Here is a 26,794-nt window from a genome sequence, read left to right on the forward strand (position 1 = left end):
AGAGTATAAAAGTATAACATTATAGAGTATAGAGTATAAAATTCTCTAAAGGCCACCTACTCTGCCCACTGAGCTAATAAGTGAGCATTACGGGACGCGTTTTGTGGAAGTGCGCAAAAACAATCAATTTCAACATTGATATATTGTGCCAAAATGCATCTTAATACAAGATTCGAATCTCATGTTCTGTATAGTAAAATGTGTTATGAAATAGCGAGTTTGCACGTAACACGTATCTGTATCTCAAGGGTTCCTTTCAACAAATTATCATATAGGCTAACAATGATAAAATCAAGACGATCTGTCCCATGCCTCCTAGTTATTATCTGTTTTCTCGATAAAGAAATAGCTGTCCTAGGAGACAGCAGATGCTCTCGTGAGCTGATTCTTGTGCGGGCAAAACAAACATCTTCACGCCTGATAAGCCGCAATGAACTCTTCTTCCATCCGGCTCAGTCAGGCGGCGCTCTGTTTGCTTTAGTGTGGTTAACCACAGGATGGGACCGGCGGGACGGGGGCTGGAGGTTGATGAGGGTCTCTTACCTTTCACCAGAAGTACGGTCGTCAACTCCGCTGAACCAAACTGGTTTTCTGCACGGCACACGTAGCTTCCCTCATCCGAGCGGCTGGAGTTAATGATGCGGAGGGTGTTATTCCGAAGCAACGCGATCCTGTTAAAAATGGAGGATGCAATTCATCTGCCACAGAAAACGCTTCTTCAGAAGGTGAAATAAACAAATTAGCCCAAAATAAAAATAATGAATACAAAACCTTGTAAAAAGAAGTGGATGTGGCAAAATAACATAATAGTTTGAGTTGTATAAGTATATAAGTACGTTTTAGGTATATAAGTTTACCTTGGGCTATGTGTGAAGCCCACACATGTGAAGTTTTGTGGCGTTTTTGCCATTTTCAGGCACTGTATTTAAACAGATCAGCACCATATTTGGTCAGTGTAATCTAATGACCTTTGTGATTTGTTAAAATTGCGAAAATCTTTAGTTTTCCTTGAAGGGCATATATATGTGCCGCCCTGACAATCTCTGATGTTTCACCCTGAAAAAGAATATAATTTAGGTTGTAATTCTTCATACAATGTCCGATCTGCACCAAAATTCATGTTTGATAAGACTCCTGACCTGAGCACATGACCATGACCATGCCTATGCGATAATCTTGAGTTTTCGTTAAAGGGCGTATCTTTGGTGGCCTGACACATTTTGATGTTTGGCCCTGGGAATAGTTGTAACTCAGCTATACAATGTTCAATTTATTAACTTGTGTACACTAAAGGAGGTAGAGTTTTTTCACATTTTGCCCCGTACACTGGTATACGCTGGTTTTCCTGATAATGTTCGGGGTTCAGACACACTCTCCCTGTTTAAATCTAGATTAACGACAAATCTCTTTAGCCAAGCATTCACATAATGCATGTCATAATATTTGTACTGCAGTTATATCTGATTAAGCATGCATTATCAGTCTTTAGCTTGGATTGAACAAATATTTTTTGCTTAGATGGAACAGAAGCTACGATAAATATGTCTCTCTTTCCGCCACGGGATTGACATCATGTGGTGACTAGGAATTTTGCAAGCTTCAGGCTGGATGAAACCCTTAAACTAATCTGAGATGATCGAACACTTTAGAAGAGATGATGTCAACCCCTCAGAGGATGCCAACCTTCAGACAACATTCAGAATTACCAAATTGTGCCATAAGTTACGTAAATATATTAAGTTTCTACAATATATGAAAATATTGTAGAAACTTAAGTTTGTGTGAAGCTGCTTTTCATTGATTTGTATCGTAAAAAAACAATATATAAATAAACTTGAATAAAATTGATTGTCCAAAATGCAACCTCAATAGCAATGTGAATACAATTAGTACATTGTAGTTATTTTTTATGTAAGTATCCAATGTTCTTACTCTCTGTGAACACTAACACTATGGCAACAATCAACGTTTTCACACCATCAGCCATACAGCACATAAAACAGCAAAACACAACCTTCAATAGGTAAGCGTGCTGGAAAACATCAATCATGCATGATGCACAAAGACCGGCCAGACAATAATACCCGCATTAATAGTAAAATGAGTAAATTAAAAATGATCACAGTCTCTTTCTGAAAGTACAAGATATAGTACACTTAGTTCAGTTGGAAGTGTATTCCACAGCTGAGAAGCTCTTACAGAAATGCATGATTGACTAAAAGAAGCAGACCTGAAAGGAATTTCCCAGTCTCCTCTTTGAGTAGATCTTGTGGATGTACTATTTAAATGTTTCTTCTTAATAAAAACACTACGTGGTGGAGGAGCTTTTCCATTTAAAATTTTGACCATCAGACCGGCATAATTATATTTCATTAAATACTCCTAAACTAAGAATATCATATTTGCCCGAATTATTGCGGTGGTGGTAATGATTGGGTTTTCTATCTAGAATGTTATGTGTCTGCTTGTACAGTGAGAGAATAGGCCTTAATGTTGTTTCTTCAATTTGTGCTGAAGTTGTAATGTATATGTATACAAACAGTCTTCTTTACATTAAGAACCAAATGTGAATCATTAAGCCATTTGTTCACATTTTATAAGTTTATAAGCTGCTTGTTCTTTGGTTTTTGTATATACAGTATCGTCTGTGTACATCTGAACATCACACTCTACACATATAGAGGGTAAATCATTTATATATAGACTGAAAAGCAAAGGACCCAGGATGGATCCCTGAGGCACAACCATTTCATTAGACACGAAAGCTGAAATTTTGATGATCGACAGTATCAAATGCCTTCTTTAAATCCAGAAATATGGCCCCAAAAACACTTCATTGTCCATTTTCAACGTAATACTTTCTAGAAAGAATCAATTTGCTGTCTCAGTAGAAGGATTCGCTTGTCCTTCATTGTTATTTTAACATCTAGATTTAAAGATAAGATTGTCAATCAACTCATTTAAAATGTTAATTGACTGATAGTATCTTTTGGTGAGGATTAGTACATCGATGGCTATCAAAAGACATTAGTCAATTAACTGTTCAAAGCAACGAAAGGGCTGTTAATTATAACAGTAATATCTATTTATATAATTTAACTTATGCTTAGGTTAAAAGCGGGTCTTAAAGTAAAATAGCTGGTGTTGGTAAGGACAGAATGCTCTGATGATTAATATGCTCACCCAAGTATACGACACGTCAAATGGCTTTAATCGGAATACTGTTAATTTGAGAGGAAGTCAAGATGAGATATACTCCTAATGACATTTCATTCTTTCTGAAACCAAGAGAGAGCAGGAAGGCAAATTGAATTTAACAGAGATAACTAGAGTCTCGCTTTTATCTTATCGTTCGCTCTCATTCACTGTTCTGAGAGCAGTTTCAGAGAGCACCTCTGTGCTGCCCTCATATAATGAATTAACTTCAGACAAAGACAGAAGTCATTTCTTGTCTGAGGTCCTGGAAAATACAATAGAGAGATTTAAAAAAAAGAATGACTGAGTCTTGCTATAAAGCGACCACCTGAGAACTTGAGCATATGAGCAACAGGCTCTTGGTTTTATTATAGCTTTTAAAAATCCATCAACTAAAGTGAATGCACCGAAAAAGTTATCTCAAACTAAGACCTCTTTAAGTAGATGAAAAAGTCACTGCATTCACACTGCACATCTTATTTTAATCCAGTTTGGTCGAGATTGGGTCTCAGTCCACTTTCAATTCACAATTCATTTTGAGGGTTCCAATAGGACACTTGCTTATCAGCTTTAAATAAAATATAACCTAAAATCTACTTGACACCATTTGTACTTTCTTTTTCTTTGGAAACAACCGACATTTGTGACCCTGGACCGCAAAACCTTAATCATAAGTAGCATGGGTATATTTGAAGAAATAGCCAACAACTGCATGGGTCAAAAAAAAATAAATAAATAATAATAATAATAATAATAATTAGGATATTAAGTAAATCTCTTACCATAAATATATCAAAAGTTAAGACTTTGAGGACTAATGACTTCATTTGGACAACTTTGAAGGCAATTTTCTCAATACTTTTTGGAACCATCAGATTCCAGATTTTTATATAGCTGTATCTTGGCCAAATATTGTACTATCCTAACAAGCCATACATCCCTGAAAAGTTTATTTATTCATATTTCAGAGGATAAATCTGTAATATATAAATATCACATTTAAATAAAAAAAGACCCTTTGTGATCCAGGGCCACATTTTAAACCACCCATTTTGCTATCAGACTGAAAAACCAACACAAAATATTGGTTATTATTAATAGAAGAAAAGTAATTTAAAATAAATATCAAGTGAAGAAAAAAGTAATATAATCTAAAAAAGACATTTTAATACATATAACTTAAAGTGGTAAAATTACTAACACAAAAAAAGATTTAAGCGTACAAATATTAAAATGATGGAAAATATAATAATAAAAATGCTTTAATAAAAAATAGCATTTCAGTGATTCTAACATAACACCGGCCTAGGCATACTACTACAACCGGCCCCCCCTTCACCCGCTTTGATTAGCAGATGTGAATATTTACATATCAATCATTTTATTAAAATTCAATTTCTGCCTAAAACTAACAGTCTTGACGAAAGGGAGCCGTCAGTCTAATTTCTTCCCCATTAATTTTTCTCGTAATGTTTGGCTTTCATATTTACAGCATTAAGCACCCTGATCCAGCAGACGCTGATGAGAATTGGCAGGCAGAAACTCACAGAGGCGTGACAAAGTGTAACCCGTACATGGAAAATTCATAAGGAGAAATCAACTTAGAGACGTTTCTTTAAGTAGGAGAAAGCGAGAACCCACATTCGACAAGGACACAGAGCCAGAAAGGACGAGCGACAGAGACCGGTGGGTATAAGCCATATGCAAATGAGCCTTCGTGACGAAGGTAGCAAAAATGAAACGTCCCCTTAGAGCCACCTAAAATATATTTTAGGCCACTTGATGCAAAGAACTCGCTCGACTCTGGAGAAACATCTCTGAAAACGCACCGAGTGCGAAATATTCACACGTTGTACGGGAACGGCTGGATAAACACCAGGGAACATAATCACAGGCTTGTTTACAATGGACCGATTTTCCATTTCCCTGACTAGGGCTTCTTTGGCGACGTTAGTGAAGGATTGACCGCGGGGTTTTGAGAGTGGCTGCCCATACTTTCGAACTAATGGGATTAATACTTTTCATTTGGAATACAAAACCCTTGAACATTAGCGGAAATCCATGTTAATTACGAACCTTCATTAACTCCACACAGCTGTCAATGTCAGATAAACGCAGGGCAACTTCGATCCCACCCCTGCTCCTCTCACGATTGAACCGCTCTTCATCTAGAGACGTCTTCTTTGGATACAGCTAATGTCAGAAAATCCTTTCACTAAAGTCACCCGTGTCCAGTCAAACACGTCTGCAAAATTCATTTCAACGATCATCTGACTGAAAATCCATTTTAACTACTCAGTTGAATTGGGAAAAGAGCGGCTCCTTTATCATTCGACATTGTAGTGTGCCTTTAGAGCAATCGAAACAAGCGATGCAATTCTCTCTTGGATCGTCTACGTTAAACTGTAGCTCATGCACCATTTCATTACATATCTTTTCATAACGTTGGTAGCGCTGATCTGATTATTTTAAATCTGATTACTTCGGAGCTTCCTAAGGCGCGCTTCACTACTGTTTATTCTTAAGGTTTGGGATTTGAACAGACTCTACACTTCGGCGGAGAACTCATCCGGCACTGTTTATACCAAAGACGTGAATGATGCTTCAAATCGTACAGCTTGTCGAGCGGTTGCGTGTTATTACTTTTAAAAGTGGCCTGACTTTCAATTTCAAACTTGAGAGGGCGAAAAAAATCTCCTACACTAATGCTAAAGAAGGAACACAAGCCATATCCAAGCAGAAGAACATATTCATATATAAAAGTCAAAAAAGTCCACCCCAAAATTTGATTAAGTAACCATTAACAGTGAGATTAGCTTGAGGGGTTTTATTTGACTGATGTTGCTTCTAATCTATTTCATCTGTGAACATTTAGCAAACACAGTGTGAGCCTCACTACAGGAAGCAGAAAATGACTTAAAGCACAGGTCTGGTAACACTTAAAAGAATAATGGCAAAAAATGTTATACCTTTGTTTTAGAGTTTAGGGTTCTTTATTCCAAATGTTCATTATTTTTATCTGTAACTCTCAAAAAATCGTTCATCTATAAGATGTTTTAATGCCACCTTAAAAAATAATTATTAAAAATTATGAGATTAAAGTTAAAGTATTATGAGAATAAAGTTTAGATGTTACGAGAAATAAAGTCAAAATACCAAAAGAATAAAGTTGAAATATTTCTAAAATATAGTCGAAATACTACAAGATCAAAGTCAAAATATTTCGAGAATAAATTCAAAATGATTTGAGAAAAATTTTTAAATATTACGAGAATAAAATCAAAATATTTTGAGGATAAAGTCAAAATATTACGAGAATAAAGTCAAAATGTTTTGAGAATTAAGTCTAAATAATACAAGAATAAAGTCAAAATATTATGAGAATAAAGTCGAAATATTTTGAGAATAAAGTCAAAATAATTCGAGAATAAATTTTAAATATTATGAGTATGAAGTCAGAATATTTCAAGGAAGTCTTAATGCTACAAGATTAAAGTTCAAATATTATAAGAATAAAGTCGAAAAGATTTGAGAACTTAAATTGTAGAACTGAAAGTTATAATACTTTTAGAGCATGCGTGCAAATAGCCAGGATTAACCAGCCGGACTTAACCAGTTTAACATGTAATAGTCTAATTTTCGTTCTAACTGGCCAATTTTCATGCTATAGTTCAGACGTGGGCCGGGCCTCAATCTGACCTGTTTTAGGCTTCTCCTTATTTTTATATTTTAGACAATCAATAAGTGATGAAAAATTGCCGAGCGGCACTGATGGAAACAAAACCGTGCTACAGCGACTGAGAGTGGGTTGACGGTGTTCAGTGTCCCGCAGCAGAGAGCTGCTGTCGGCAGATCAAGAGTTCTGTGTTCACATACACACAATTATATAAAACCTGCCGCAAAGTCCCAGCCAAAGTAATTACCATGAATGTGCCAGGGAAAATAATAAGATATTATTTACTAAAACTAGTTTTCTGAGTGTCACAAAGATGAATATGACGATTCTGACTCGCCATGTCCTCCTCACAGATGAGAGAAGTCATATTGTGCACACAAATAAAAATAATCCCTTTATAGTTTAGAATGATGTATTACTGTTATCTTTATCAGAGAAAATGGCTTTTTCGTTTTCCACTTAAAAAAATACAAGTGATTGCGCCGGCGCCTCCGTGTCCTGCAGAGTGCGCTTTATCTCTCCGCTCTCTGCACTTATCGCACATTTATTATTATAGCGCAGGTTTAATATTTTAAACATTGTTTATTATCTATATAGATTTTATTTTGGGCAAGTCGTGAAGGCTAAACTGATCAAACATAGTCTGCTGTTGAATGCTTGGTCGATACTTTAAAAAACGAAAAAAAAAAAAAAAAAACGACTTTTCTAAATGAACTTAATTAATAAATAAATAAATATATGAAATATAATTATTCTGCCATTACACAAAAAACTGAACTATTTTAATATTTAAAAAAATAGTTTTATAGCTCAAATAGTGGTATAAGCCATTTTGGGAGAAGGGGGAAGAAAGGCGGGCTCAGGTCGGGATAATTCTGATAAACTTTCTGAAGCGTCTTGGGCCAGGGCCAGTCATAGGGCCGACATTTTTTCTAAAGTTTTTGCTCTTTATTTAAAGTTTATAGCAAGATATAAAAGAGAAGGAACATCAGAAAGTATAGATACAGCCTAATTTATAATGCGAATAACGTCAAATTATCGTATTTAAAAAAAAAAAAATAATAATAATAAAAAAATTATTGACTCACATGCACCTCAAACTAATGTGAATAGAGCAATATTTAGATTTTATTCTTGTAATATTTTGACTTTAATCTTGTAGACTTTATTCCCTAAATATTTCAACTTTATTTTAGTAGTATTACAAATTTATTCTCAAAACATTTCGACTTTATTCTCATAATATTTAAACTTTTCGACTTTATTCTCGAAATATCACGACAAAAAAACTGCCATACTGTTATTTTTTTTTCTCACAAAGCATCTAAGTGCGACCAGCTCTGTTCAGCTGAGGATACATCTTTCCTCTTCTCCACTAAGCAATTATGAGACAGAGATACTGAATTATTGATGGTCCATATTGTTAGAGTTTTCAATTATCACTCGGTCTTATGAATAAACATGCCCGGTCACAAAAACATTAAAGCTAACTTATGACTTATCCCTTTTTCTTTTTATCATCGTGAATGGCTCACATATTGCAGATGCTGTCTGATAAAAACATAATGATGAATGTAACACATCACATAGGAATGTAAATATAATAGAACTTAAAAATATAATACAATATAATTTTATATCGGCATTCATATTCTATAACATATTCTATAAGTAACCTTTTTACAAACATTTTTCTAAAATATAATTATGCAAATTAAGGGTTATTTATTTATTTTTTTTATCAAAATACATTTTTGTCAAACAAAACATACTAAAATTATTTGTAAAAAACACTACACCATGCCATTGACCCAATAATCAAATATTTAAAAAGCCTCTCTGTAAAACGTCCTTCCTGCTGGTTACCAAAGATACCGCAGCACTAAAATAACAAAAAGCAGTAAAATTAAAGAACTACATCTGCCCTTGAAATGTCACAAAAAAACAAAACACAATAAATTGCACGACTCAGACAAAATTGTCGCACAATGTATCAGATCACGCAAGCCCGATCCATTCATCATCTTGTTACCTGAAGAACGGAGCATTCTTGGGCTGTTCGCTTCTCCCATCTATCAGTGGTCACCGTGTACAAACATCTATCACACGGCAGACAACATCATTTCAAATGTGATCTGCACCGCTTTTACGAACGATTCCATCCTGACAAAAAATGCGTCTGACCTCAAAAAACACTTTGTTCTGACTCGACTGTATCTTTTACTGTGGCGCGCGGCCCGCTGGAAGGGCAAATGGAATCTGAATGCTGGTTACACCATTACTTGTGAATTATTGATTTGAGAGAATGGAACTACGGCTTGATAAGCAGCAGGAAGTGAGGAAGAGTGTCAAGGTGAGAGCCGGCTTTGTGCTGCGTGTGGACATTTTTAGCGTCGCTCTGCGGTCTGAGCCGAGGCCCGTACGTGCGTGCGGTTTTGCCTTATGACCGGTCTGGGGCTGTTGGGCTGGCGAAGCCATTCTGCAGGACAATTTGAAAAGAGCGCAAATCCCAGTGGCTATTTCTCAGAATAAATTGCCTGCTTTGCAACGGCACCACTGTCAGCAGAAAAGCCCGTAAATAATTTTGCAGCGTCCACTTGCAACCGAGCACGGCCTGTGATGAATATGTGGTGAATTGGGGACTCGGGGTCTCCAGAACCTGTTAGTTAAGGTGTGCTCAGATTTCTTTTTAATGCGTGGAGGGCATCATTTTTATTATGAAGTTAGGGTGTATATTACTTTTTCATTGTTGTCAGATGCTTTGCAACTTGTAGAGGGACAAAGTTAGGTCTTGCTGGCCTACACCAGAAAGATTAACCTGCTTAATAAAAGGCAGGCACTGTAAAGCATGTCAAATAAAATAAGTGTGAAAATGATTTAAATAAATTTTAATTACATTTTTATTTTTAAATAATTATTTTTTTATATTTAAATTTAATTTAATAACATTTTTAATTTAATTTAATTTACAATTTAATTCAACTGACATTTGTTACATACTATATGTTATGCATTCAGCTTTTATGCCTGAAATAGTATGATATAAGAGAATCATACGAAAAAATAGGCAATGTGGTGCTGTTCTTGATAATTTTACAACCAAAAATGATCAGAGATCTTTAGTTTTTATTGTAGGGGGTAAAACATATAATGAAATGCAATACAATCATAAGTTAAAGATTTACATTTACATTTTTTCTATAATGTGATAAATGGATACTCAAATTGCCTCAGTTCGGCATGTGTTTATCTTGAAAAACCTTTTCTTAATTATTTTATAGAAATTTCACAGATTTCGCAGCAAGCAAACGTGTATCCTGACCTGTAAAGGGACATTATTTATTTTTACAGTTATACTGAAAGGCCTTTTACTTGCTAAAATAAATACATGAATAAATAATCAATCAATCAATCAATCAATCAACAGAAGGCACAAATAATGTGTACAGTAGCTTTATGATCATTTAGTAGCATCTCAAATATGACACAGTAGGCTTTTTAGAATCGAGATTGTTTGTGAATTTGCATCTTATTATGAAAATAGGTTATCACGTAAAGGTTACAAATTAGTGCAAAATTATGCGATGCAAATGTCAGCGCTGACTTTGGATCTGCATATCCTTTAGAAAATAGAATCTGGGGAAAGTGTAAAAGGTAAATATGTTAAAGTGCAAAAAAAAACAAAAAAAACCCTGAATCACATGCTTTATAGGTGTTTCACAGTCTTGGCAGGGGTAAATTAGCTCACGACTGGTGTTTATGGCACACAGCATTTTATAGCAAGCAAAGTGTGAAATCACACGATGATGACACTTAAAAGTGTGTAAAGAGAGAGAGTCTATCGGTACTGTAATACTGGTAAGTCACAGGTCTGTTCTGATGATGGGTAGCAGAGAGAGAGAGAGAGAGAGAGAGAGAGAAAACATACAAAATAATAAAAAGTAACCAACCTCATCGGAATAGTTCACACAAAAATAATTGTCATTCTGTTATAATTATATATTTGTTTAAGTCATTCTTGAAGTTCAGTGAGGTCCAAAACAGCTTTTTATTGTACAGCGGGGGAAAATAGGGGGGCAGAGACATTTCTCAAAATATCTTCTTTTGTGTTCCACAGGAGAACAAGATTGTGGTGAGGTAATGACAGAATGTTTATTTTTGGGTGAATTTAAGAAAAAACAATAGTAAAATATTTAAACTGTATGACATTTAACTTTAAAAATTTGTAAAAAAATGCTACAGTAAGAACCTGCTTAATGGTTAAGGGCAAGTTTCACTACTATATACAATAAAAAACTTTTATTTATTGTAGTATATAATTTTATTGTAGTATATAATTTTTGAAAGTGGTAACTCTTTATTATCAGTTTTGTACTCACATCTAATGTTGTTAAATACATTTTTATTGCATAATTATGTTCCATTTGTGTTACCACGGTGATGTTTGGTCTTTGTGTGAATCACACCGTACACCATCACATATGTTAATATTTAAAGGCTGCTTGTAATAAGCTTTGGTTCATCATGTGACTCATCACCACCTGCACCTACTAATTATATCAATTAATGAAATTATGGTATTTAACTGTAAAATTAAGTAAACCTAACTGTAAACCTAAAATGTTGGTAGTGAAAAATGTTGTTTTTAATAGCGTAGGATTATCAAACTTTAAAAGGGTTATCTTTTTGACACTCAAGGTTATGAGTTGAATCAAACTGTGATTTTGTCTTTTAGCAATACGGCTAACACTAATGCAACGTTTTTTTTGTTGTTGCTGCATTTATAAAATTGCCCAAGTTTCCTGTTTAGCTTATTTTATAAACCATCACAGCACAGCCGATGACACCATAGAAATAATACTAATGATATGAATTATTTCAGATGAATGGGTCCTTGTGTCTAGACGCGTCTGTGGTGAAGACTCTCAGTTATTAAACAGCAGCCCTTCCCCAGACTTTTAGCCTACAGCGCTCGACGGGGGCCGATAATTTCAGATCTGTCACTCATGATGAGTGACACGTCTTCTCCATCAAGAGCTTGTACATGGGCTAGCGCTCATTTTCCTCGTGCTGATTTAAGATTATGCATAAACGAACGGCTACAGCGGATGAGCTATCAGCCAACAGGCTCTACAGTATTATGGCTCAAACAAGCTATATTTTAATTCTAATGAGGTTACATGTACAAGACCTTAACAGACGAATAAAGCAGAATGTCACACATTAACCCACGCAAATGGCTTACATTTAACCCTGCATTCTGTTTGAATGTACACGTTTTAAAGTGTCATTCTTTGCATAACATCTTGGACTGTGATAGAAAGCCAAAAGGCTGAAATCTACTTAATACATGCAAGAGGTATATTTCCGAACGAGCATCGATGACAGTCCCAAAAAAACTAAATTGAATAAATGAATTAATAAAAATGCAAACTACACATAAAACGTGCTAAAAAATAATGCCAATAATGTACTGTTAACGTAATTATGCAGCTCTATGGAACACTTCATTCTGATTGGGCAAAAGCAGCCTCAGTAAATTCTTCTTTTTTATTTTTTTGGGGGGGATAATAACCTCTAAACCGTATACTTCGCTGTTTTTCAAGGCATAATGGTGTTACTTTAATTTAGCATAATTATTTTTGGACATGAACGAAAATTTGGATATTTATATTTTGGATATATATTAAACAGTAGTGAGAATGACTTTGGACATTTAAATATACTACCATTCAAATATACAGCAGTATAACAATAATATTGTGAAGCATTTAAAATAAGTGTTTTAATACATTTTAATATGCAATTTATTAATACAATGCAAAAGCTCAGCAGCCAATAATTCAGTTTTCAGTGTAAAATTCCATAAATACTTTTAATCCTGAATTGGTGCTCAAAAGTTCTTATTATCAGTGTAAAAAAAAAACGTTGTGCGTTAATATTTTTGTGAACCAAGGCACATTTTTTTTTAAATATTTTATTTATTTATTTTTGTAAAATAACAAATCTTCTGATTCATTTAAAGAACGAACAAAATTACAATTTTTCTGCTAAGTATACACACACACAGACACACACTAACGTCTCCAGGTAACGTACGTAACCGTAGTTCCTTGAAGGAACGAGACGTTGCGTCGATGACGCTATGAGCCCCATAGCTTCATCCATGCGGCTTGAGTTCCTCAAAAGGAACATACAAACCAGTAAATAAGAAATCAACACGACATCAATCACAATGCAACCCCGCACATCAAACCTGCCTAATAGCTCTATGAGTGCAAACAAACCTGTCATCACGTCGCACCTCAGCAGAGCCGAACCCAGCGTGAGACCGGTAATCATTGGACAAGAACATTGATTAAAGCCCCTGTGCACACTGATTCATGTAAATGTATGCGTGTTTATGGGCATATTTAATTGGAATCAATTAAAAACACGGACCCTTAGGAGTGGACTGCCACTGCTTCATTCTAGATCCTGATAATCATCACACTTTCATGCAAAACATGTAGAGTCATGAAGCTAACTGTGCTTCAGCTGGGATTTAGACTCACCTTCGGCTGGGTTGGACTCTCCTATCATTTTTTCTCCATGAGACTTTGGGTTTGGGCGACGCACGTGGACGGCACTCCAGAGACACGTCTTTTCCGACGGTCGCGATGAGCCGGACAGGGTTGGTGTTGAACATGGGAGCTGATGCTGTTTATGAAAACAAACACATAGTTTCGCCTTAAATGATTTGTTACGTTAAAAAAAAATTCTACTTTTGTCCGAGCACTGTCTTGACAAATACTTAAAATGTTAAAGATGGAAAAATTACGGAGCTAGTAAACTGTTGTGTGAAATATGTACTACACTAATATATAGTACAAAAATGAAAAACAATTGATGTAGCCATTGACTTCCATGGTATGGAGGAAATACTTGCCAATGGCTACCGTCAAGTGTTTAGTTACCAATATTCTTCAAAATATCACTTAACCCATACAGGTTTGGAGCAACTTGCGAGAGAGTAAATGATGACAATTTAAAACAGATGTATGTAAAACACTTGATTCTGATTGGTCAGTTGTAGCCCGCATAACGACAACAACATCAACCAACAATGCAAACTGCAGCATCAGCTCTTATGTAGTATATTCAATGCAACAAAACAGAGAAATTCCAGTGTGTACTTCACATATTTTCTTTCCATGCAGCATTAGTATGGACCACTTTTAATGTGTTTTAATGTTATTTAGTCCTAATTTACTTTCATTATACATAAAGGAGCTGATTTAGACTTTTGTGTTCCAAAGTAGAAGACATTTTTAATGGTTTAAAAAGTGGCTATTTTAAATAATTTAAGAGACTAGAACAAGCTTATAAATTGTATACACAGTACTTAAAAATCTAATTTGCTATATGCAATGCATAATTCACAAACTTTATTCAACAACACAATTAAGCTGGCACTGTTCAACTAATGACATGTGGATGCTTTTGTAAATATTCACGTGACACCATTTATCTTGCCTCTTTGTACAATTTGTAGAACTACTGAGCCCAAAAGAGCGGTAGGAAATGAATAAATGAGCGATTTTTTAATAAAATAACAGGTCTGCTTACAGAGACAGGGGATTTGTGGGACTCTGAAGGGAGATAAAGGTTTCTGGAATGATTGTAATGATGGCATTGCTGTCGTTCTGAATGATGGGTTCATAATTAGTAGCTTTATTGTTATGCGTGACGGTCTACCAGAAGTAAAACATTTCCAGGCTAAACGATAAAAAATAATTCAGCCCTCGACAAGCGCATTTGAAGATAATTACTGTTAAATGTCTAATCTGTCTGCGGGGAGTTTCTCTGCAAGCTGATGCATCCGATGAGTAGAATGCAATTGCTAAGTCACGAAATCAAATGCAGGTTGGAAATATCATAATTTGCTATGTGAACATTAGAACATTGTCTGGGGTAAACCCGAGTCTTTGGATGTGGAATCTTTCTGAAATAAGTCATATTGCGCAAGTGTTACACGATATCTTAGATTGGTCTCTTTTGATTTTATCTTTTGGCTTCTGAATTAAACCCTGTAACCAAATAAAATTTATTTCATTTCATAAATCGAATAATATTTGATCTTCTCGACAACCTCCATGGCCCCATTGGCCCTGTTCACACCTGGACTGGTCAACTGGACCACCATCGGTATTTGAATTTCTCTCTTTTGTCCATTTGCAACCTCTTTCCTAATGTCTTTGAGGGGAGGGTCTTATATATATGGGCTTATTCTGATCTAAAATTGTAGAATAAGCTTGTACAATTAACATATGAATGTGAAAGAGTACAACAGAAACTGATATGGCAAGCAGCAGCTTTCATTTTTGTTAGAATCAGTACTGGTAGGAGAAAATTGTGTTTTATTTCACCTGCAAATTTGATTTCAAATGATTTCATATGGCACGATTTAAATCCTGTCAGTCTAGTGTGCTTCACGAACAAATTCTGTAATGTTTAAGAATTAGGTCAGTGTGCAGAGAGGAGCCGCTCTTTAGTGGCTGTTCAAATGCCTTTGACCACATGAGCATCTACAAAGGTTAGTTCACCCAAAAATGAAAATTCTGGCATTAATTATTCACCCTTATGCCGTTCCAAAGCTGTGAGACCTTAGTTCATCATCTGAACATAAATTAAGATATTTTTGATGAAGTCTGAGGGCTCTCTGACCTTCCATAGACGACAAAGATATTACGACAATCAAGCCACAGAAACATAGTAAGGACATCGGTAAAAATAGTCCGTGTGACATCAACGGTTCAACCGTGATTTTACATAGCCGCAAAATATTTTTTGTGCGCAAAGAAAACAATAATAGCTTTTTTCACCAATTATTCTCCCTGAGTAACTGTCTTTTGCCATTTTGGAGAACATCCCAAAATGTAATCAGCATAATCAGCGCTGTTTACTTTCAGTAGAAACTGAGCAAGAAACAAAAAAACAACGCTGATTAAGTTGATTCTGTCGCACAGGTTTGGAATGACATGCGGGTGAATAACAAATGACAGAATTTTTATTTCGGGTTAAACAACCCTCTAAAAGATTTCAGACCTTGTATTAGGTGTTGTCCACTTGTGATTGGAACAAAAAAAAGCATTAGAACTCGACTTGGATGATGTAACGTGTAGCGCTAAAATGCTAACAAAGTAATACAAGTAATATTCCCCATGAACTAATTTTTTCCTCAGAAAAAACAATTGTTTTAGTAGTTATGTTTAGGCATGAGGTAGGCATCTAGATATTACCATGCAGTATAATGAATTAACCTCCAAATAATAATGATTGATAACGCATTAATATCCAAAGATGAACGAAGGTCCTGCGGGTTTGGAACGACATGAAGGTAACTAATGAAAGAATATAAATTTTTGGGTGAACATATATTGCGATGTACCAAGCTTGCATTATGCATACTAATAATCAATGGTTAATAGTAAATAGTGTTTCCTATTATAAAAGGTTGCCAAAATACATCACGCCCAGTCATATACGCTCAGTTCTGTATACTGATGTTCATTTTTAAAGAGACTGCATTAAAGGCCTGAGCTTTTCAAGGACATGTTCTTCTGTGGCTGTGGAGGACATTGTGTGATGGTATTCTAGTGAGCAGAGCTAAACACATATGGGCTAAAAGTGATGATGTCTGCAGAGCTGCTGGAGCCTTCTGGGGCCTGTAGCTACATGCTGACAGGCCTCGTCAGGAGTGTTTAGTCAAAGGTTGCACCATGTTTTTTACGGGTGACATTAGAAAAGATGACATTTTAATCTCTGCAATTGCCAAAGGGCCCCGCAATCTACCACCCCCGGAACATGCTGAGAGAGTCTGGACCAATGGGCGACTTTTCTAAGCCTAGAGTGGGGGGTTGGGGTATCTTTGCGGAACCGATATGTGTTTGCTTACTTTGTGTGCGCCATACAGCATTTCTCGGAAACTCAGTGTATGATTTTATGTAGGAGTTTTGACACGCGTCTCTCACTGTGAATGCTAAGAGGTCTTTCATACTCGGTGACCCACTGCTGGTTCACTCTGGGCAGCCCACTTCGCTGGCCTCCGGTACGAGCGACATGGCAGTGGCACACATTCAGATGTGTCGGCACACGAGTCGGCCTGCAGCTATGGCTCATCCGAATGAAGGCTGCTGTTAGCCGTGTAATGTCACCGCAATATGTCCTCGCGTTTATAACACAGAATGGACTAAGTCAGGGACAACAGCTCTCCCCATAGGCGCTGACTAACTGGAGGATTTGTCAAATACATCCAAAAAAAAAAAACTACAACAACAAAAACAAATTTCTTCCAACTGTCACTCCAGAGAACTAAACAAGCACTTAGGAGCTGGAGGGAAATGGGTCAGGGATGGGGAATATTCAGTGAGTCACAGTCTTTCGACAATTATATGTCTAGCATTTAATATTGCACTTTTTTTTTTTGCAATTCTGCCTGTGTGACAATAAGACTAGAGAGACGTCTGTAACAATATTTGTATATCTGTAACAATATTATATTGTACCTTTTTTTGTGTGTGTGTATATGTTATTTCTATTTAATAAAGTTACAGTACATTTGATTTTTTATTACATTTGATTTAAAAGACATTTTTAGCTATCGTTATTATGTTTTCAGGTTTTGAATAATCAGAATAAATACACATTGGTATAATGTATAAATGTAAAGACATTCATAATGTATAAAAAGATTCCAATTTCAAATGAATACTGATTAAATTTCAGCACTGATAACAATACAAAGAAAGAACCATTAATATTAACAGATGACCGGTAATAACTGATAATAAATGAGCACTAAATCAGCATATTTGATTGATTTATAATGAATCATATGACACTAAATAATAACTGCTTAAAATTCAGCTCTACTAACATAGGAATAGATTAAATATATTAAAAGAGAAATATTAAAAAAGAAAGCCAGTATCTTAAATTGTAATAATATTTTACAGTTTTTGCAGTATTTTTGATCTAATAAATGCAACATTGATGACCATAAGAGACTTATTTTAAAGCATTAAAAAAATCTTATTTGTGAAAAATGTGTGTACATTAAGGTTTCTTAGTTTTTGAAAGATTTTTATTAAGATCTTTATTTTTTTTCCGCTACACTGAGTCATTAGGCCTCGACAATGAACTGAACCTGAATGCTGTCGAAAGAAAGAACCGCTTGTGTTCGTCTTGTCTTGTGGTGATCAGAGCTCAGTGGACAAACAAAAGCACATAATGAGGAATGTAAATGAAAATGACCCCAAGGAAAGTGATGAAAAGACGGCCACATGCATCTTGGAATGTGTGGGACAATCAAAGCTGACAGGGAGAAAATGAGGGTGTCTCCAGTAAACACGCAATCCCAGTATGCATCTCTCTTTTGTCTCGTCCTGGGCATCGAGAGACCGAGAGCACTGGCGCTTTCATAAACGACTCGAACAATTTTTTGTTCTGATTACACTGAGACTGAAAAACAAGCTAAATCCGATCCAACATAACTTTTTTTTTTCCTCCTCGTTGCCTTTCTCTTTCTCTCTTTTCATCTTGTCTGTCGTACTGCGGGGCGGTTTGTGACAGCTCCGTCTGTGTAGTCTTCGGTTTAGCCCGATCCTTGTGGACTCTAACTCAATATCACTAAAGTTTCTTTCTTCCTCAAATGCGCTGCCAGCAGACCTTTCCCTGAAACAGACTTTTTAGTTAAAAGAAAGTAAAAATTGATTGCTATTTGGCTCTGTTTTGTCTTTGTTGCCGACCTGCGATGTCTGTTTCGGGCTTCGGGAATATTCATTGTGCGTGATTGAAAGCCGCCAGTCAATAGCTGACCTGCTCAACGCTCTCAGAGAGAAAGAAAGACACAAGCTTTACCTGTGGGGTTAAATGGCCTTTTCAACATTGTTCACCAGACATAATGCTCTTCAATATATCTATAACTTTTTGTTCCTGCTTCTGCTTTTACTACCTCGGCCATATCTGTGCGTGCAGTGATTAGGAAATAAGTAAAAATGTCTGTATGAGTAAATGTACAGGCCTTTAAGATCGAAAATAGGCTACCTACTGCATGTTACACTGGAATAAAAAGAGTTGTAAAGCAGTTACCTAGTATTTTGAGCTCTGCGCTGGAGTAGATGGCTCCATACTTGTTTTCTGCGATGCACTGGTACATTCCCGAATCGGCCTGCTGTAGTCTGTGAATGATAAGCTCCCCATTCACCATTTCCACTCTGCTCTGTGGGGAGACGACAGTTGCTTTAGAACCACGTGTTCACCTGTCAGACTGCTCCTCAAAGTAATGTCAAATGCACATCTGCCAGAGTCACTCCAGCACGAGACCTTTATATGTCACAAGTGATATGTCAGTGCGCTACCACTCAGTGATAAGTAATGCATTAACAGTTAGTGTTGGTTCTCAAATCTGACCGTTCGAACTGCTTTCTAATAGCGCTGATGGAGCGATTTTTAGAGGACCACTTTTTAAAAAAATGTTAATGCAAGAGCTTGTGTAAATATGTTCAACACAAGCTTACATCGTGTTTTTCAAGCGGTTGTGAGTTACTTGCATAAGGTACGTTTCTGGCTTTAGAGAGGCGATTTGAATAATTAACAGATCTCAGTGATATCTCTTTCCCATAAGTGAGCTCCATGTGTGTGTGTACCTGCGAGTTGAGAGGTTCTCCGTTGCGCAGCCAGCGATACGTGGGCCTGGGCTTTCCTGTGGCTCGACATTCCCAGTGGAGCTGCTCTCCGCTGTCCAGTTGAGTGTCATTTATCATGCTGATCCACTGCGGCAGAGCTGTGCCAGGAACACAGAGGAGACAAAGAACATATGCAAGATCAGGGTTTAAGTGTAAAGATATTTTCCACTTTAGATTTGTACTTGTCGTGGTGAAATTTTTAAGAAGAAAAACCCCCCCGAAAAAACCACTACTACTACTACTACTACTAATAATAATAAATTACATTTTTGCAATAAAAAAATCTAACACTTTTTTCAAAAAATAAACTGCAGTATTTACAATATTCACTTAGAAATTAATTTACTTAAAACAGTTTCTGAAATTGTGTTATTTTATTTATTCTTAAACGCAATCCGACCATATTTTTTTATTTACAGATTTGAACATTTGAATCCTTTTTTTGCATTGCATTGCTATTTCTGGCATAGGCAATATGCATAGTTCCCTAGGCTGGCAGCAGTTTTAACTGTGGTGACCAATACATTTTCATCAACAAGATTTCTATTTATGTATTTATTTTCTCACAGATGAAAACAAGATGATAACTAAACAGTTTCGAATGTAGTTTAGAAAATTTGTTAGGAATGATTTACTGTGTATAGAGCACTGCATAGAGTTCTTTTTTTGTGCTTGAATTGACAAGCGCACACACAACAGACAACTAGACAGAATGTCTATTTTAGTGAGTATTCACTATGCAATATCGGATGAGTATCAATATATTGGATCGGTGCATTAGGTCTTAAAGTGACAGCAGCTTAATAAACATGCTACCGTCTGTTCTGTTAATGTACATCAATCAACAAAGGAAAAAAAAGAGAACAAAATCATTGCAAATGATTATATGTTATAAAGATATACAAGTTATACATAGCCAATAGTGTATTGAAAAGAATACCAATTTTATACCAAATTATTAAATAATGCATTACAATCACATTCGTGACATTGTACCATCTATCCCTTCTGCACACCATTCTCATTAAAAATGATCTTTTTCTGAGCATCACCCTGTTCCCCTTTTTTGCCTATGAAAACTGATAGAAACCAATACAGATAATCACATATATAAAATGCTCCTCAGCTAATAAATGATAATGATTGATAAAAAAAAAAAAAACTGCCTATAAACTCTGACTATAAAACTTTGTTAATATAAAGCACAGCTGCAGTTTGTAGGTAGCCTGTGTCGCATTGTCCTTTTGCAGAATGAATATGTATGAGAGGATCAGTGGGGAGTGTTTTCATTAAGATTGATGAGCAGAGAAGTTCTAAAAGCACTGGACCTTTAGTACCCAGCATGTACAGGAAAGTCTATGAATTTCATCTGAACAAAATTAACGGTCAAATGTTTAGAGGCTTGTTAACCAGACACATATTATGAATCTTTAAAGCAATCATGCTTAAAAGTTTGGTAACACTTTAGCATAGGGAGAAATTGTCACTATTAGCTAGTTGCTTATTAACATGCATTTTACTAGCACGTGTTTTCTTTTTGAATTTATGAAGCACATATTCTGCATGACCCTAATCTACATACTTCATCCTACTCAGTACCTAAAATTAAAAACTATATTTCTTACTATTACGAAACGATAATTAGGAGATTACTGAGGCAAAAGTTGTAGTTAATAGTTATTAGTGAGAACGGGACTTGAGGTTGAGAGAAAAGGACAGAGGAAAGTTGTGAGTAACCTCTGGCAAAGGCATGGGCTTCTTAAGTTACAGCTCTTGGACATGGTAATAAAACTTACAGTTTCCACTATCCACGCCGCTATTCCTCACTCCAGACTCACAGCCAGGACAATAACGGCAGGCCGCGGCCTTGAGGAGGATGCACACCACTCCCCGCCGGCGGCCCTCGACTCGTTGCTTACCCAGAACACGCAAGCCGATCTGCGCACGTGACATATAATTCACACAAGCTGCGGCAGACGGCTAACCTGCTCTCACAGAGATGCTCGCTGAAGGCAAGCCTTCAATCACATCTGTCGAGAAAAAAGGGGCTTGCAGACTGAATTGGGTGTATGCAGATTGTAAGAGCAGACATGTGACTAGAATACAGTTTGCTGGTGAACGCAGCTGCGAGCATTTTTAAGTTTGACAATGCAGGCCAAAACAAGTTAAACACATGCTAATTTTCAATAGGAAAAACATCTTAAAAAAGTTTAAAATTAACTTTTGTAAATTTTTTTTGGCACTGGCTGACCTTACATACTATAGTTTTTCATATATTCAGCTTATCTTTGCTTATGGTGACATCATTTTTTGAAGGATCTTCAATCGTAGTTTATTTTCCCTAAAAAGTCTGGTTGGTCTAGGAAGATACTTCTTTTTATTAAGGTTCAAGAATGTCTGTTGATTAAGGAACTTGATTAATATATTTAGAAGGATTTTGCTGGTAAAAAAAAATCAATTTATTTTCCAGAATGGACCTGGATTTGATTAAAAGACTTATCGTATTCAATTGTGAGTGCTTGTGAGTACTTCGTGAACACTTTCGCGGCTTTGTGACTGGAGGTTAAAAGTCAAGTTCACTCTCCTCATCAAAACATCACACATTTCATATTTTCAGGCTGCTTGAAATCATAGTCTGAACTTAAAATAAAACATATAAAAAATGAAAAAGTTGTAGCACAGTAGTATGCAATTTTCTGTGAAACCAATCAATTCCACCCGCCCAAAATCTATGGAATCAAGACATTTGGCAATAAGTGTTGATACTTTCAGCTTGTAAATTGGGGCACAAATCTGGGCAAAAGTTTTGCCTTGTATTTTAGCTCTAATAGCTCATTCATGAAACAATGAAAATAGCTGGTAACTCATGATAATATTATGTTCACTGTATGATTGTCATCTGCCTCTTTGAATACTCAAGCTCTTTAAAGTCGGATGAATTCTAAATGGCTTTCAGTGCTTTTATCAGCTTTCATCAGCTGCAAAATTCATTCTAACATTGCTTACAATCATATTGTTCCTCTCTGTCATTATCATTTTAATGTGCTATTCTCATAGAATTAGAACAATTGCTAAAATTTTAGTTATGCTTAAAGTTAATGTTCTTGGTAGCCATTCCGTGGACGCTGACTTGCGCTTTATGAATCACCAAGGACTATGGTTTCAGCTAGAAATGTTCTTTACTATTCTAATGAAGATAAAAAGTCTTTCAACCTGGTCTCATGAAAATAGGTACATTGCACATTTTGTGCAACATCGTTTTTACATACCTTACTGCACATTTTGCAGAGGTTTCAAAAAGAAATTGAGTGACGCTAAAAAAGGATCAATATGTAAACTCTGGTACATTTTTATTACGTTGATATAGGTATGTATTGTGGTGGTTCAGAATTGAAATATTTGTGGACTGTAACTAAAGGTTAATGATCTATCATGTTGCCTTACACCAAATCCAACCCTAAATCTACCCAAGAGTAGTAACAAGTGCAAAATTTATATAAAAATGCATTTGCTGATGCATTAACCGTACCATTTAATATCCTGAGGGTAATGAAATTAATAGCATTTTTTGGGGTGAACTATTCCTTTACCACTACTGAGATAATTCACGAAGAGACGTCAGACATCATGCACATGTACTGAACTACTGACAACTGAGAGAACACAATAAAAGCATATTTGGACGTTGTTGTGACGGATAAGACAAACAGCTGTTGTTTTGTCAAGCTTTGTTCAGCCCGACTGTGTGATGAATCATAGATCTCAGTGACAGTCATAAACCTCTTAAAACCAGGTTTTCATAAAATCACGAAGACACTGCATTCATCTTGTGGCCCGCTGATACACTTACTTTTATGACATAACACACTTCATCTAAGTCACAAACCCTATCGAACGGATAAGGAGAGAGGAGTCTGCGAAAGATGAATGGTGGTCCCAGATGCCCATATTAGGCCTCTATCAAAGCTACGGTGGGTCAGGGGAAATATGTGGGTCAAAAAATATAGCATTTTCAGCTACGCAAGCTAGAATAATGATAAAATAGCCCCTAAAATTTAATTGGGCAAAAGTCTTCTGAGGACAGAGCCATTTTGTCCTCGCAAAACTTTGACAAAAATGTAAGCTGGCCAACTTTGCTTGAATTTATACCTTCTGTCATAAAGGCCAGTCAGAATTATGCCAAAGAGAGAGAGAGTATGCCCAGTGGAATAATTTATGAAGGAACCTAATCAGAAATGGACCCAACGGATCGTGTTCCCACGCTACTGCGACACATTACTTCAAAGCCTTTTTTTCACAAATAGCACTTACATTTTTTTACATTTTCTCAGTAGTGCTCGTCCACCCAAAACTAGGGTGTTCTGGGTGGCTGCGAAAGCATTGCTAAAGGGTTTAGTGATGTAGACGGATGTTATAATAGAGCAGAGGTCTTCAACCCTGCTACTGGAGACCCGCTGTGGAGATTTAGGGTTTAGTTCCAACCCTAATCAAGCCAAACCTGAACTAGCTAATCAAATTCTTCAATAATGCTTGAAAATCATACATTAGTGCGGTGGAAATAAACATTGTAGAATAGTCTATCTTTAGAAGCAGTATCGACGAGCTTGAAATGACTATGATAGTACTATACACAGTTTTTCAGAAACCAATCTGTACTCACTGTAGACCTGGAGGTGTCCTCTGAATGCAGTGCCTCCTCTGGTGTTCTCAGCTTTACATTCGTAACTCCCAGAATCCTCTAGCTGGATGTTGGGGATCTCGAGAACAGCCTGTGATTTGCGCAGACGGGCTTTTTTGGGGATGTTTCCACTCATCTTCCTCCAGGTGATAGTGGGGACGGGACTGAGAACATAAAATATATAGATGGTAACATACTAATTTTTAATGCTCTAATAGTTTATCTTATTCCAGCTTATCCCAGTTTGTCTGAAAATAGTAACTAGCATGGCTCAACCAATAGTTTGATTTGACTATTTCTCTTCTCAGATGCAGCTAAATATATATATATATATATATATATATATATATATATATATATATATATATATATATATATATATATATATAGCTATATGAGCTGAGCTCTTCAGGAGTTAAAATATTTCTCTATACATTTTGTGATTTTAATTAGATCCTCAAGAAAAGCGACAAAACGCATAATCCAAATACCTTGGGAAGTCATTGTGCAAGATGACAGGTACACATGGCTAACATACACTCACAGGTCTCTCACAGGTATTTATAACAAAATATGTCCGTTTCCATATTTGCACACTCCCTATAATAGCTGTAACTGAACATAATTCTGTTTTGCAATTCACCCAACTTAAGTCTTTTAATCACATTATTGTGCACATGACCTAAACTTCCAATGATACTACAGTTGATGAATAGCTTTAGCCAATTGCTGATGTTTCAGGAAAGATAGCGGGTAACCAAATACAGATAAACAGCCAACTTCATTGACAAATACAGAATTCAAAGCCAATGTCAGGAATGTTTGGAATGTTGAAAACCTTTTAGAATGTTTTAATAGTCACTGTAACATGTGTTATGATATAACCAGTTCAATTCAACAGTAGTATGCTGGTAAATCTTACTGTCTTTACAACAGTGTGGACAACATTACATCAGAGCCTATTATGTTAATCAAACATTAAAATAAAAGACTATCTTGTTTCTTAAAAACAATGATTAAATAAGAAAGCTATATTAATAATAATAGTAATTATTTTAAAGCCTCAAAGCACCACCGAAGGGACTAGTAAGAAAATGCTACCTTTTTTTCCCTACATGGTGTAAATAGAATTTATGGCTATTTGCACTTAATGCAAATAACCACTGCCTTCAAAATAAATCCACATCATAATAGTTGTGCATCTGTGAGCAACATCTGTTGCGTGAATGAAACTGTGTTGCGAACGAATCAGCTGAGAATGATTCAATTACATAAAATCATTTGATTCTTGAATGAATCAGTCCTTTTGTACGAATCGAATGATTCCATGACTCTTTCATTAAGAAAGTTTTCAAATGTTAATCCCGTATCCTAATTTACGCATTTATTATTGTTCTAAATGTATTCATGCCACCCATTTTATTTAGAGGTGGACAGAGACATCAAACGTAATATGTATATAACTTCTCCCACTTTACATATGCCTAAACATACCCCCTGGAAGAAATTGTTACAACTTTAGATACTATGTGAAAAATTACAACGTATAACGAAGGAGTCTAAGGCAAGCGGATCCATATGCAGGGCTTTATTCAAAAACGTGGTCAATTAACAGGCAGGGTCAGACAACGGCAAATAGTCCGGGAAAACAAGCGAGGGTCAATATAAACGGGGAACAAACATGTCCAAGACAGCAGGCAAAGAGTAAATCCAATAACCAGGCAGAGATCAGAACACGGGAGAATCAAACACAGGGAAAACAGGACTAGGCGAAGACACAAGGGAAAAACGCGCTTTGTAGAGCGGTTAGACAAAACTGAAACTGAGCTGATCTAAATAACCCGGATAACAAGTTAACAAGGGGAAGAAGCTAATCAGTTACCAAGGGAACTAACAATGTGGGCATGGAACACAGAAACAATGGGGAACAAAGACTTCAAAATAAGAGTCCACGAACACAAAGACAGAAGGAACACAGGCTGAAATCGTGACACTATTGGTTACATAGCGTCCACAAATCTAGTTACTATGGTATAGAGTATAAAGTGGGACTTGACTGTCACTTGTGGTTTTTACAGAAGCATAAATCATCACATAACAACAGCATGAGACCCAGATGTAAGTGCAGTGCAAACAGTATGTACTTCATCTTTAAAAAAAGCCCTTTCTAAAAGCAGTTCCTTTATCTCTGCCCAAAACGTGTATCTGTGCTAATTTGTAAAGCCGATACCGTGGTCTTTTTGAAAGTACGAACAGGACAATCTGATATGGCAGCTCTCTGTAAGTGGATGTGTACTGGGTAACACAATAAACGTCTAGATAGCTGTGTAGATAAGCAGTATTTGTACACTGCCATCCATCCCTATTTGTGGCTGCGGCGGGCGTGTGATATGACCTCCTAGGTGCGGCACCCGGGCGTAGATAACCCGCTCTATCAGACACGATCAGCACTGCTACATTGTGACAGCTCCATTTCACAGCCTTCCAACGATGGAAATGTGACGCCGAGGAAAACCC

At 36.2% G+C, this 26,794-nt stretch overlaps 1 protein-coding gene across 3 annotated transcripts in view; it reads right to left on the bottom strand.

Moving 5' to 3' along the window:
- cntn5 (contactin 5) overlaps nt 1-26,794 on the bottom strand; it is a 335,900-nt gene that overhangs the window by 32,019 nt on the left and 277,087 nt on the right. For all 3 annotated transcript variants that reach the window (XM_043216577.1, XM_043216575.1, XM_043216576.1), the window contains 5 exons: nt 24,260-24,441; nt 19,561-19,697; nt 19,004-19,133; nt 13,426-13,570; nt 544-671 (listed from right to left, as the gene is read on the bottom strand). In XM_043216577.1, coding sequence (XP_043072512.1) covers nt 544-671; nt 13,426-13,570; nt 19,004-19,133; nt 19,561-19,697; nt 24,260-24,441 — 722 coding nt within the window. The remainder of the gene's footprint in view (nt 1-543; nt 672-13,425; nt 13,571-19,003; nt 19,134-19,560; nt 19,698-24,259; nt 24,442-26,794) is intronic.

Source organism: Puntigrus tetrazona, chromosome 18 (assembly GCF_018831695.1).
Source record: "Puntigrus tetrazona isolate hp1 chromosome 18, ASM1883169v1, whole genome shotgun sequence".
NCBI lineage: Eukaryota > Metazoa > Chordata > Actinopteri > Cypriniformes > Cyprinidae > Puntigrus > Puntigrus tetrazona.